General features: G+C 46.7%; 1 protein-coding gene across 1 annotated transcript in view; it reads right to left on the bottom strand.

Moving 5' to 3' along the window:
* The window catches only part of ANGPT1 (angiopoietin 1), a 430,887-nt gene that overhangs the window by 37,062 nt on the left and 379,653 nt on the right, over positions 1–14,172 (bottom strand). Inside the window, exon 8 of the mRNA XM_063924513.1 lies at positions 4,730–4,860. Within this exon, the coding sequence (XP_063780583.1) occupies positions 4,730–4,860 (131 nt within the window). The remainder of the gene's footprint in view (positions 1–4,729; positions 4,861–14,172) is intronic.

The following is a 14,172-nucleotide window of genomic DNA, read 5'->3' as shown; positions in this document are numbered from 1 at the left end:
CACGGTGATATATCGGAGGATGATGATGAGGTGGACATCTTGCCTCTGTAGAGCCAGTTTGTGCAAGGAGAGATTAATTGCTTCTTTTTCGGTGGGGGTCCAAACCAACCCGTCATTTCAGTCACAGTCGTGTGGCAGACCCTGTCACTGAAATGATGGGTTGGTTAAAGTGTGCATGTCCTGTTTATACAACATAAGGGTGGGTGGGAGGGCCCAAGGACAATTCCATCTTGCACTTCTTTTTTCTTTCATTTTTATTTGCGTCATGTGCTGTTTGGGGAGTGTTTTTTGGAAGGGCCATCCTGCGTGACACTGCAGTGCCACTCCTAGATGGGCCAGGTGATTGTGTCGGCCACTAGGGTCGCTTATCTTACTCACATAGCTACCTCATTGCGCCTCTTTTTTTCTTTGCGTCATGTGCTGTTTGGGGAGTGTTTTTTGGAAGGGCCATCCTGCGTGACACTGCAGTGCCACTCCTAGATGGGCAAGGTGTTTGTGTCGGCCACTAGGGTCGCTTAGCTTACTCACACAGCTACCTCATTGCGCCTCTTTTTTTCTTTGCGTCATGTGCTGTTTGGGGAGTGTTTTTTGGAAGGGCCATCCTGCGTGACACTGCAGTGCCATTCCTAGATGGGCCAGGTGTTTGTGTCGGCCACTAGGGTCGCTTAGCTTACTCACACAGCTACCTCATTGCGCCTCTTTTTTTCTTTGCGTCATGTGCTGTTTGGGGAGTGTTTTTTGGAAGGGCCATCCTGCGTGACACTGCAGTGCCACTCCTAGATGGGCCAGGTGTTTGTGTCGGCCACTAGGGTCGCTTATCTTACTCACACAGCTACCTCATTGCGCCTCTTTTTTTCTTTGCGTCATGTGCTGTTTGGGGAGTGTTTTTTGGAAGGGCCATCCTGCGTGACACTGCAGTGCCACTCCTAGATGGGCCAGGTGTTTGTGTCGGCCACTAGGGTCGCTTATCTTACTCACACAGCTACCTCATTGCGCCTCTTTTTTTCTTTGCGTCATGTGCTGTTTGGGGAGTGTTTTTTGGAAGGGCCATCCTGCGTGACACTGCAGTGCCACTCCTAGATGGGCCAGGTGTTTGTGTCGGCCACTAGGGTCGCTTAGCTTACTCACACAGCTACCTCATTGCGCCTCTTTTTTTCTTTGCGTCATGTGCTGTTTGGGGAGTGTTTTTTGGAAGGGCCATCCTGCGTGACACTGCAGTGCCACTCCTAGATGGGCCAGGTGTTTGTGTCGGCCACTAGGGTCGCTTAGCTTAGTCATCCAGCGACCTCGGTGCAAATTTTAGGACTAAAAATAATATTGTGAGGTGTGAGGTATTCAGAATAGACTGAAAATGAGTGGAAATTATGGTTTTTGAGGTTAATAATACTTTGGGATCAAAATGACCCCCAAATTCTATGATTTAAGCTGTTTTTTAGTGTTTTTTGAAAAAAACACCCGAATCCAAGACACACCCGAATCCGACAAAAAAAATTCGGTGAGGTTTTGCCAAAACGCGGTCGAACCCAAAACACGGCCGCGGAACCGAACCCAAAACCAAAACACAAAACCCGAAAAATTTCAAGTGCACATCTCTACTATCTGTGTGCCTCAGTGTTCTGTTACTGTACAGTGGTAACTGCAGCTATCTGAGTGCCTCAGTGTTCTGTTACTGTACAGTGGTAACTGCTGCTATCTGAGCGCCTCAGTGTTCTGTTACTGTACAGTGGTAACTGCAGCTATCTGAGTGCCTCAGTGTTCTGTTACTGTACAGTGGTAACTGCTGCTATCTGAGCGCCTCAGTGCTCTGTTACTGTACAGTGGTAACTGCAGCTATCTGAGCGCCTCAGTGTTCTGTTACTGTACAGTGGTAACTGCAGCTATCTGAGTGCCTCAGTGTTCTGTTACTGTACAGTGGTAACTGCTGCTATCTGAGCGCCTCAGTGCTCTGTTACTGTACAGTGGTAGCTGCGGCTATCTGTGTGCCTCAGTGTTCTGTTACTGTACAGTGGTAGCTGCTGCTATCTGTGTGCCTCAGTGTTCTGTTACTGTACAGTGGTAACTGCTGCTATCTGAGCGCCTCAGTGCTCTGTTACAGTACAGTGGTAACTGCTGCTATCTGAGTGCCTCAGTGTTCTGTTACTGTACAGTGGTAGCTGCTGCTATCTGAGCGCCTCAGTGTTCTGTTACTGTACAGTGGTAGCTGCTGCTATCTGAGTGCCTCAGTGTTCTGTTACTGTACAGTGGTAACTGCTGCTATCTGAGCGCCTCAGTGTTCTGTTACTGTACAGTGGTAGCTGCGGCTATCTGAGTGCCTCAGTGTTCTGTTACTGTACAGTGGTAGCTGCTGCTATCTGAGTGCCTCTGTGTTCTGTTACTGTACAGTGACAGCTGCTATCTGAGCGCCTCAGTGTTCTGTTACTGTACAGTGGTAGCTGCTGCTATCTGAGCGCCTCAGTGCTCTCTGTTACAGTACAGTGGTAGCTGCTGCTATCTGAGCGCCTCAGTGCTCTGTTACAGTACACTGGTAGCTGCTGCTATCTGAGCGCCTCAGTGCTCTGTTACTGTACAGTGGTAGCTGCGGCTATCTGTGTGCCTCAGTGTTCTGTTACTGTACAGTGGTAGCTGCTGCTATCTGTGTGCCTCAGTGTTCTGTTACTGTACAGTGGTAGCTGCTGCTATCTGTGTGCCTCAGTGTTCTGTTACTGTACAGTGGTAGCTGCTGCTGAGTACCTCAGTGTTCTGTTACTGTACAGTGGTAACTGCTGCTATCTGAGTGCCTCAGTGTTCTGTTACTGTACAGTGGTAACTGCTGCTATCTGAGCGCCACAGTGTTCTGTTACTGTACAGTGGTAGCTGCTGCTATCTGAGCGCCTCAGTGTTCTGTTACTGTACAGTGGTAGCTGCTGCTATCTGAGCGCCGCAGTGTTCTGTTACTGTACAGTGGTAGCTGCTGCTATCTGAGTGCCTCAGTGTTCTGTTACTGTACAGTGGTAGCTGCTGCTATCTGAGTGCCTCTGTGTTCTGTTACTGTACAGTGGTAGCTGCTGCTATCTGAGCGCCGCAGTGTTCTGTTACTGTACAGTGGTAGCTGCTGCTATCTGAGTGCCTCTGTGTTCTGTTACTGTACAGTGGTAGCTGCTGCTATCTGAGTGCCTCAGTGTTCTGTTACTGTACAGTGGTAGCTGCTGCTATCTGAGCGCCGCAGTGTTCTGTTACTGTACAGTGGTAGCTGCTGCTATCTGTGTGCCTCAGTGTTCTGTTACTGTACAGTGGTAGCTGCTGCTATCTGAGTGCCTCTGTGTTCTGTTACTGTACAGTGGTAGCTGCTGCTGAGTGCCTCAGTGTTCTGTTACTGTACAGTGGTAGCTGCTGCTATCTGAGTGCCTCAGTGTTCTGTTACTGTACAGTGGTAGTTGCTGCTATCTGAGTGCCTCAGTGTTCTGTTACTGTACAGTGGTAGCTGCTGCTATCTGAGTGCCTCTGTGTTCTGTTACTGTACAGTGATAGCTGCTGCTGAGTGCCTCAGTGTTCTGTTACTGTACAGTGATAGCTGCTGCTGAGTGCCTCTGTGTTCTGTTACTGTACAGTGATAGCTGCTGCTGAGTGCCTCAGTGTGTGACCGAAGGTTTGTACACACACTGGCTGATAATCCTGACCAGGGGCCTAATTCTGAGTTGATCGCAGCAGCAAGTTTGTTAGCAGCTGGGCAAAACCATGTGCACTGCAGGGGGGGGGGCAAATATATCATGTGCAGAGAGAGTTAGATTTGGGTGGTGTGTGTTTAAACTGAAATCTAAATTGCAGTGTATAAATAAAGCAGCCAGTATTTACCCTGCACAGAAACAAAATAACCCACCCAAATCTAACTCTCTCTGCACATGTTATATCTGCCTCCCCTGCAGTGCACATGGTTTTGCCCAATTGCTAACAACTCAGAATTACCCCCCATATCACAAAATGCGAGAAACCGCATCTGTGTGCTCGCTTATCTTTTTTTTTCAGTTACATCTGAATCATTAAAAGTATTTGCAGATAACGTAGAGAAAAGTAATTTTTTCCTATGTTATCTGTTTTCATTGTAAGTGACACAGAGCACTGGTTTATAGCACAACTGATCCTCCACTTCTTACACCACCCCACAGAGGAAATATAGGGGGTCATTCCGAGTTGTTCGCTCTGTATTTTTTTCTCGCAACGGAGCGATTAGTCGCTAATGCGCATGCGCAATGTCCGCAGTGCGACTGCGCCAAGTAAATTTTCTATGCAGTTAGGTATTTTACTCACAGCATTACAAGGTTTTTTCTTCGTTCTGGTGATCGTAATGTGATTGACAGGAAGTGGGTGTTTCTGGGCGGAAACTGGCTGTTTTATGGGTGTGTGCGAAAAAACGCTGCCGTTTCTGGGAAAAACGCGGGAGTGGCTGGAGAAACGGAGGAGTGTCTGGGCGAGCGCTGGGTGTGTTTGTGACGTCAAACCAGGAACGACAAGCACTGAACTGATCGCAGATGCCGAGTAAGTCTGGAGCTACTCAGAAACTGCTAAGAAGTGTCTATTCGCTATTTTGCGAATCTTTTGTTCGCAATTTTGATAAGCTAAGATTCACTCCCAGTAGGCGGCGGCTTAGCGTGTGCAAAGCTGCTAAAAGCAGCTTGCGAGCGAACAACTCGGAATGACCCCCATACTTTGCTACACAAGGACAGATAAATACTTCTTCCCCTACCAGACGTACCTCCTGTTAGCATTAGGGCGCACTTGCACATACAGTTGTCGTTATCAGCATCCTTTGTACTAAAGTCTGCCCCGTGCAGGATGAGGCTGCTTTGTTTTCCTGCTGTTCCGCTGTGACCTTTTAAATTTAATCTAGAAGAGACCAGAAGACAAAAGATAAACCACTGGAAGCATAATAAAAGAATAAATGGATTATTACCCTAATTAATTCTAATTACTTCAACAGAACGGAAGCAATAACCAAATACTGATTAGCAACAGCAATTACCTGTTTTTTTTTTTTTACAGAGATTATTATTATTAATCGGGTTAATCTGTGTAAATATGTGAATGCAAAACAGGAGATCAAAGCACACGGGAGAATGACAGAATCACGTAGCATTTAGCAGAGAACTTCATTTAATGCAGTCACTTTGGCGAATAGACACTAATAACTTGGGAATATATGAAAGCTTGGAGAGGAGAGAGACAAAACAGCAACTAATCAGCTCCTACCTGTCACTTTTTTGTTTGTGTTTGAAAAACGGTTGGTACTTTGGGCCTAATTTTGATCTGATTGCAGCAGCAAATTTGTTATCTAATTGGCAAAACCATACTGCACTGCACGTGGGGCAGATGTAACATGTGCAGAGAGAGTTAGACTTGGGTGGGCTGTGTTCAAACTGAAATCTAAATTGCAGTGTAAAAATAAAGCAGCCAGTATTTACCCTGCACAGAAACAATATAACCCACCCAAATCTAACTCTCTCTGCACATGTTACATCTGCCCCACCTGCAGTGCACATGGTTTTGCTCATTAGCTATCCAATTTGCTGCTGCAATCAGATCTGATTTACCCCCTTTATCTTTCTCCACTTTATCACTCTCCAGCTTTGATAATATTTTGTCTACCTTCAGTACATTCTACATGAAGAATTTGAATGATTATCAGATGGTTCCTTAAACAGATGGACATACAAATTTTGCTATATATGCTAACAGGGGTGGTTCAAGAGAGATTTCTGTGCAGGAAACTGTGCCATATTCTACTGCACATGCGCCAATGTCAAGGAAAACAGCACCCGTGCCGTATTCCTGGTGATATCTGCGCTGCAGATGCAGAAGTAAGTATTGGGAATGGGTGCACTACCTGCACTATTATATTAAGGCAAGTCCAAGTTTGTTGATTCACGGAAATCGCAACCTATGACATAAACATGATTCTGTCCTGTCTTAACTAGAGACAAATAATGGGAAAATAATAATATGTACCTATCAGGGATGTTTGACAGTTTGTAGTGTTGATCTATATACTCAGGGGTGGAGCGCAAGCTCCGAGTGCCAGAAAAGTTAGAGGGTGCACCGCCACCTGCTCCCCCCCTCCTTCTGCCCGCTATACCACACTGACTCGGACTCTGAGACTAGGTAGGGAGCAGGGCAGGTCAGAGGAGTCAGCAGGAGACACTGACAGCCAGCACATGCCGAGCTCTGCCACCCTCCTTATATGTCTCACTTTCTGCTTGTAGCTGTGGAGCAGGGGGTTACTTCTGTCCTGCAGCATCACTCTCTGCCCCTGCTGCTGCAGCACCTCTTTCTGCCCCGGCTACTGCAGCACCTCTTTCTGCCTCGGGTGCTGCAGCACCCGTCTCTGCCCCAGGTTGCTGTTGCAGCACCTCTCTCTGCATAAGAAGCTGCAGAGTAACATGTATTAGCGGCTCTGCTATGGCATAACCTCCACTATATTTTTGTTGCGCTCCTTTGGCGCGCACTGTCCCTGTTTTAAACATGTCGGGCGCCCAAAAGAAACTTTCACCCTGAGATCCACAAGGTCTAGAACCGACCCTGTCACCAATTTTGGATTTTTCAATATTTTTTATTTTCAAATGTAACATGCACCCAATTCAGTATAGTGGAGGGGGCGCCGAAACATACCCTTGCTCCGGGCACCATGGCACCTAGCTACGCCTCTGTATATACTGTAACTATTGGTACCATAGATGGCTTTAAGTACAAGTCACCTAATACTTAATGTTCATCAAAAACTCCCTTGATATATGGCCTTATTCAGAACACATTGCATGCTAATGTGATGTGATCATATTTTCGGGCCAGAGCGCTTTTTTTTTTTTACTAAATTAGCAAATCTGCAACTGAAGCTGAATAAGGTTCATAAGACCTTCTTCAGGTTGGTTAGCAAACCAAAAAAGTTAGCAATTGGGCAAAACCATGTTGCACTGCAGGTGGGGCAGATGTAACATGTGCAGAGAGAGTTAGATTTGGGTGGGGTGTGTTCAAACTGAAATCTAAATTGCAGTGTAGAAATTAAGCAGCCAGTATTTACCCTGCACAGAAACAAAATAACCCACCCAAATCTAACTCTCTCTGCACATGTTACACCTGCCCCACCTGCAGTGCAGCATAGGGGTAATTCAGACCTGATCGCTGCTGTGCGAATTCGCTCAGCGGGTGATCGACACAAACTGCGCAGGCGTATGCACCGCAGTGCGCAGGCGCGTCGCGCGGGTACAAAGCAGATCGCCGCTCAGCGATGGGTTTGTGCGACGGATCCATGATCATAAGGATTTGTGATCATAAGGAGATTGACAGGAAGAGGGCGTTTGTGGGTGGCAACTGACCATTTTCTAGGAGTGTTTGGATAAAATGCAGATGGGATCAAGTGTTTGCAGGGCGGGTGTCTGACGTCAAATCCGGTCCCGGACAGGCTGATGTGATCGCAGCGGCTGAGTAAGTCCTGGGCTGCGCAGAGACTGCACAATATCTGTTTGTACTGCTCTGCTACACATGCGATTGCACACTTGCACAGCTAAAATACACTCCCCTGTAGGCAGCGACTATCTGATCGCCGCAGTGTAAAAATCGCTTGCTAGCAATCAGGTCTGAATTACCCCCCCCCCCATGGTTTTTCTTCCTATTTGCTTACTTTTTTAGTTTGCTAACAAATCTGAATAACCCCCATAGTCTTTCATTTTTTTAAATCACCCCCAAAAAAAAACAATGTGCACACTCCTATCAATTCCTAATTTATAACAACTGTCTTTTTGTTAGATCGTTTTGTTCACGCTCTTAAAATTGCCCTTGCGTTACATTTCAGTGTTGCGGCTGTCAGCGTTGCGATACTGTCTGCCCAGGTTTTCTATTTGAATAATAAAACTATTTTCAGTTACAGTAAATGTACGCTGCACGTTGTATGTTGTTCTTTTCATACTGTCTAAAGCTACAACGTGACGATTAATGTCTATTTCATTGACCGTGTTGTGCATTAAGGGCTTAGCCGCGCTCATTTCTCACTTAAGACAAAACAAACAGCTTTCTTGGTGCTGACTGAAGAGTGTTTTCAGAGTCATGTTTTAAAGGCTCCAATTCTATTCTACATACGGTCAGCGTCATCTGTCTATAGACTGGGTCTATGTTACAGGCATAGTATTACACTATAAACAGCTACACATGTTTTTCAACATGAAGTAATTACTTAACAGAAAGTGGCACTGCAATTACTGTACCACTAAGATACGTTTTACCGGCAATAAGAAATCAAAGAGTGTCGGAATGTAAGAATATTCACAATAGGATCCCGCTCCCGCGATGTGTTAGAAGTGAATGCGATCACTTATGTAATTACCTTACTCCAGGTTCTGTGTTCTGCCGCGCTTCTGCGCATGCGAAATTAACACTGTATCCATGTAATGTACTAAAATACTTTTACTCACACACAAGGCCATTTACCATACTACATCTCCCAACCCAACCTCTTTGCTCTTCACAAGATCTGCGTCTCTCGTCCACACTCATTATTCGCTCCCATGCACGATTACAGGACTTTCTTCGGGCTGCACCCACTCTGTGGAATGCCCTCCCACGCACAATAAGACTCTCCTCTAGTCTCCAAACCTTCAAGCGTTCCTTCAAAACTCACCTCTTCAGACAGCTTATCAAATTCCAGAACTGCTCACTCAACCTTCATAAACTTTCCTATCCAATTATGGGAGTCATTCTGACCCTCATAATTGGGGGTCAGTTTTTCGCAGCGTAGCGATTGGGTCAGAACTGTGCATGCACCGGCGCATGGCCGCCAGCCGCTGCGCTACGATCGCCTCAGCCTGATTGACAGGCAGAGGCGGTCGATGGGCGGGAAGGGGCGTGGTCCGGTCAACACAGGCGTGGCCGGACCGCGCGGGAAGTGGCCAGCAGTGGCTGCAATGAGTAGCTCCCGGCCAGCACGCTAAAGCTGCGCTGGCCGGGAGCTTCTCTTGAAGTGCAAAGGCATCGCCGCTGTGCGATGCCTTTGCACTTCTGTGAGGGAGGGCCGGACTGACATGCGGGGCGGACTAGCCCTGTGCTGGGCGTCCCCCCACATGTCAGGGAAGAAGATCGTAGCTGTGCTAAATTTAGCACAGCTACAATCAACTCGGAATGACCCACAATATCCTCACTGTACAGTCCTCACATATTCTCTCTTTCTTCACTTTCCCTTCCTCCTGACCCCAGGTCAATATCACTGTGTGACCATATTATAAAGCCCATCAAGAACCTTTGCAATCTGATGGACCATAGTGCAATAGGTAGCACCTATCCTTGTGTATCAATGCCTATTTCCCTATAGATTATAAGCTTGTGAGCAGGGCCTTCCTACCTCTATGTCTGTCTGCTATTACCCAGTCTTTTTTTTTTCACTGTTGTTTCCAATTGTTTTGTTTTATGTTATCACGGTTTCCAATTGTAAAGCGCAACGGAATTTGCTGCGCTATATATGAAACTGTTAATAAATAAATAATAATAATTTCTACATATTGGGCTACGAATGCAGTATACTTTGTAACTCATTTGTGAGACAGAAGACCACGGGCAAGGCGCAGAAGAGGGCTGACACCGGCCATTAGCAGGCTTCGGTTGATCTGTAACATGCTGTATTTGACACCAGCGAGAGCAGCTGTACGGATGCGATCCTAGGTGCAGTACTATTAGAGTGTTTGATAATCCCAACTGTTTATACAATGTGCTGAACTGGTAGCAGCAGACGGACATTAGTGCTATACATCCTTTCATGTCCGCTGGGATGATTTATTTTCGCTAACTCGAACTACAACGCCATTTAGACCATTTCCGAGACATTTTACTAAATGTTTGAAGTGTTTCCCTAAAACAAAAATAATCAGAAATTCATCAGCCCAGACAAAATAATTCATAAATCAGCTGATGTCAGTACGAAAGAAAGGGGCCTCATTCATTATTGTGCTCTCAGCGGTGCAAGAGCCTTTTACGCGTTTCATTTGTTTATTATTTGATAACAATCCGGCAAGTGGCAGCTGTCTGCTAAAAATATCATATTATACATGTTCAAGTGATGAGAACTAATAAAATGGTATAAACTCCGGCAAGTGATAGCCAGCCCATACATGTAAAGCATGGCTTTGGCCCACTGGCTGAATACGGCCCTTCAAGGCCTTTGTAGCCCCTGCCCATCATTCCTGGGGATAGGTTACGGGGAGGGAGGGTTAGGGTTAGGCACCCGCTGGGGGGGGGGGGGGGGGGGTTGGGCAGGCTGCCGGGGTGGGAAGGTTAGGTTTAGTCAGTGGGGATGGAAGGTTAGGTTTAGGAACCTCCAGGGGGTGGTTAGGGAAAGGCATCAAGGGGGGAGGTTAGGGTTAGGCTGCGGCAACAGAGGGTTTGGATTAGGGGGTAGGGGAGAGGTGAAAACAGCCCGCACTCACCCCTGTCGATCTTTCACTCATCGGGATCCCGGCGTCGATATTATAACCGCAGGGATCCCGTAAGCCGGCATTTCATACTGAACCCTCGAGAACATATTTATATCATTTACAGATGTGTTCTCATACACTGTGGCTCTAGTCGCGGCAAATAACCCCTCGCGGCCCCTGGTCAGGGTTTGACGTGGCTGCGCCATCGTCTTTCTTGCTCAAGTTGTGCATCTTATTGGCACAAATTAAATGGAAGCAACAAAACGACTCTGCTAGATTACACTGATCGCTGATTTCTGGGCCTGATTCATTCCTGGTGGCTGATGTGCATTATCACACAGCGGGTGACCAGGTCCTAACTGCGCATGCACCGCAATGCGCAGGCGCGACGGACAACAAGGGCATCGCCGGTCAGCAACAGGATGGTGCGAAAATTTCATTCGCACGGGCGTTCGCAAGGTGATTGACAGGAAGAGGCCGTTTGTGGGTGGTAACTGACCGTTTATTGAGTGTTCGGAAAAACTCAGGCGTTCCCAAGCGTTATCAGGGAGGGTGTCTGACGTCAGCTCCGGCCCTGATCAGCCTGTTCTCATCGCACTGTAGGAGTAAGTCCTGGGTTGCGCACACACTGTACACAGTGGGTTTTAGCAGCTCGGCGTACACATGCGATCGCACACTTGCATGGCGAATTTACACTCCCCCTGGAGGCGGCGACTATCTGAACTCAGGACAGCAAAGTTAGCAGCCCAGTGACTGTACTGTACTCTGAGTGGTGTCTCACTACGTCTACGATGCAAGTAAGATGCATTATTTATGGCGCATTGCGGCCGGTTGTATGAGGACACAACTGTATGACCAACAGGAACCTGTGAGCTCTCTGATCTACATTAATAGCCAGTAAGACAGCGGTTTCCATATCTCTGTACAATAGGAGTCATTTCTTTCAAATGTTCATGGAGTTAATGCACTGATTTTAATTAGTCTACATATACTGTACAGAAGGAGCCTCCGTTATCTTTGCCTGCCTAGTTGCAGGCGTGCACTCCCGGCGTCACCAGGCAATCCGTGCGCCTAGTGACACCGGGAACGCACAGAGATGCTCCCATTCAGAGCATCTCTGTCTGGGTACGCGGACAGAGACGCTCTCCATTCAAGCCCAGATGGAGACGCTTACAGTGACTAGTTGCGCCCAGGCGGGCGCGTCTAGTCACAGAAGGAGCATCTGTAAGTTTCAATGTTACATGCCACTAACAATTTAATTTCAATCATTCAAATTTGTAATTTCAAAAGTGCAATCATAATGCCAGGTAAATCACGTTAAAAATACAGCGGCCGCAGAAACTCAGGGGTATACAGTATGTAATAAAGGCCGATTTAGCTATTTTGGTCATGTTTGCAAACTAACCATTAATTAAAGTCAAACTCGACAGCAAAACGTCCAAAATCCTGACTTTAGGACAGTTTAGAACATCAGAGCAATTATCAATGTGCTTACATAGACAAGTAGAGGAGCCGCAGATTTGCTATTGGTCGGTCAGCAAACAGACCAAAGACTGGCCCTGAAACGACAGCACACGACAGAACTGCCCGCGGCAGGCGGGTCTCGCTGGAGCGCTGCACAGATCACGGCGATATCTGCAGGTTTGTTTGCTTAAAATGTGATTAAGAGGTTATAAAAGAAAAATAAATGTGCGGGATCCCCCCAAATTCCATAACCAAACCCCTGAGCCCAGACTGGTATTGAAAAATAAGGTGAAAAAACGCCATAGGTTCTCCTTATTTTACAGTAACCAGTGCCATCACCGGCTGGGGGGCTGATGCTATAGCAGGGGGACACACAGCGTAGGGTCCCTCAGCCGTAACGTCCAGCCACAAAGTTGTCAGCTAAGGACTGGAATCCCTGGATGGGAGCTGGCAGGGAGCTACTCATCACTGTCCGGGTCGCAGCGGCTGTGTGTGACATCACGCAGCCACCGTGGCCCGCATCCCACGCGGTCCTTGCACGCCTGCGTTGCCCAGACCGCGGCCCTAAAATGGCGGCCAAATGCCGCCAGCCCACCCCCTCCCGCCCAGCGACCGCCTCTGCCTGTCAATCAGGCAGAGGTGATTGCAGGGCTGAAATGTCCGTCGGCTGTCTGGCAGGCTCCGGCTCACTGCGGCGCCGGCATATGCGCAGTTCAAACCTGATCGGCTGCAGTGCGAAAACAGGTCTACATTAAGCCCTTGGAACGAAGAGGCTTTCATTCCAGGACTTGTTATCCTTGGGGAGGGGGACCCCCTATTTGTGTGTATGTGGGGGGGTCCCCACTTCCGAGGAAATCCAGCCCTGGGATGACTGGTTTGGTACGGGTTGATGTTAAGGTATGCGGATCCCACACTGCTATAGCATCTGCCCGGTGTTGGATGCTGGAAATTAGGGGCAGACCCACAACATTTTTCACCCTATTTTGCAGTACCAGCCCAGGCTGAGAGGTCCGGTGCTGGTTATAGATATTTTTTGCCGAGACCCCATGTATTTTTTTTTACATTTTTATAACTTTAACCCTTCTTTAACATTGTGATTGGTGGAGGGTATGCTGATTTTTTAGTGCAAACTGACGTCTATACCCGTCGTTGACCACTGATTTTGAAGTAGACTTAAAACGATGGTTAGTAAATTTGCTAACAATCAAAGTAAAGAGATTATTTCTGCAACAAATACAGCTGGGTTTGTGGAATATGATTGGAGTCAGTCGTATCTTTTGGCAGACCTGACGCTTGAAGTTGGAGACAGAAAAGTACGAAGTGAAGACATACATTATTTTACGCGACAACAGATGTAAATTGCGAATTATGAAAGCTGTATGTCCCTAATTGCGTTGTTGTCCTATTCTGTAAACGTTTCCCTTTCCAATACTTTTACATTTTGATTTACTATATATTTGTTTTTTTTTTGCTACACAAATTATTATAATTTCTTGTTATTTTTATAATGCTGAAAAACAATTTCCACAATCGCATATGTTCTGTCAATGAGCGTATCTATAATGCGGTAATGGGCGTGTCTATAATACGGTAACGGACGTGTCTTTAATGCGGTAATGGGCGTGTCTATAATGCGGTAATGGACATGTCTTTAATGCGGTAACGGACGTGTCTTTAATGCGGTAATGGGCGTGTCTGCAATTTGGTAATGGGTGCGTCTATAATGCAGTAATGGACGTGTCTTTAATGCGGTAATGGGTGTGTCTATAATGCGGTAATGGACGTGTTGTATTCAGTAATGGGCGTGTCTATAATGTGATGGGCATGTCTGTATTCAGTAATGGCCGTGTCTATAATGCGGTAAGGGGCGTGTCTGTATTCAGTAATGAGCATGTCTATAATGCGGTGATGGGCGTGTCTGTATTCGGTAATGAGCATGTCTATAACGCGGTGATGGGCGTGTCTGTATTTGGTAATGGGCGTGTCTATAACGCGGTGATGGGTGTGTCTGTATTCGGTAATGGGCATGTCTATAACGCGGTGATAGGTGTGTCTGTATTCGGTAATGGGCGTGTCTATAACACGGTGATGGGCGTGTCTATAATGCTTTAGTCAAAAAATGCAATTATTCCAGCATTAATCTTTATTAGCATACAGGACTCCAAATTGATATACTATATTAATCAGCAAGTATATCCAACATATACACTTGGCATACATTAAAAGCTATGTGGCTTTTTTTCCCTCATTAACGAAGCAGACAGAGTTGGATTGACAGATGTTC

This window comes from Pseudophryne corroboree, chromosome 5 (assembly GCF_028390025.1).
Source record: "Pseudophryne corroboree isolate aPseCor3 chromosome 5, aPseCor3.hap2, whole genome shotgun sequence".
NCBI classification, from domain to species: domain Eukaryota; kingdom Metazoa; phylum Chordata; class Amphibia; order Anura; family Myobatrachidae; genus Pseudophryne; species Pseudophryne corroboree.
Note: the sequence above shows the minus strand (reverse complement) of the source record. Positions and strands in the feature narration are given on the sequence as shown.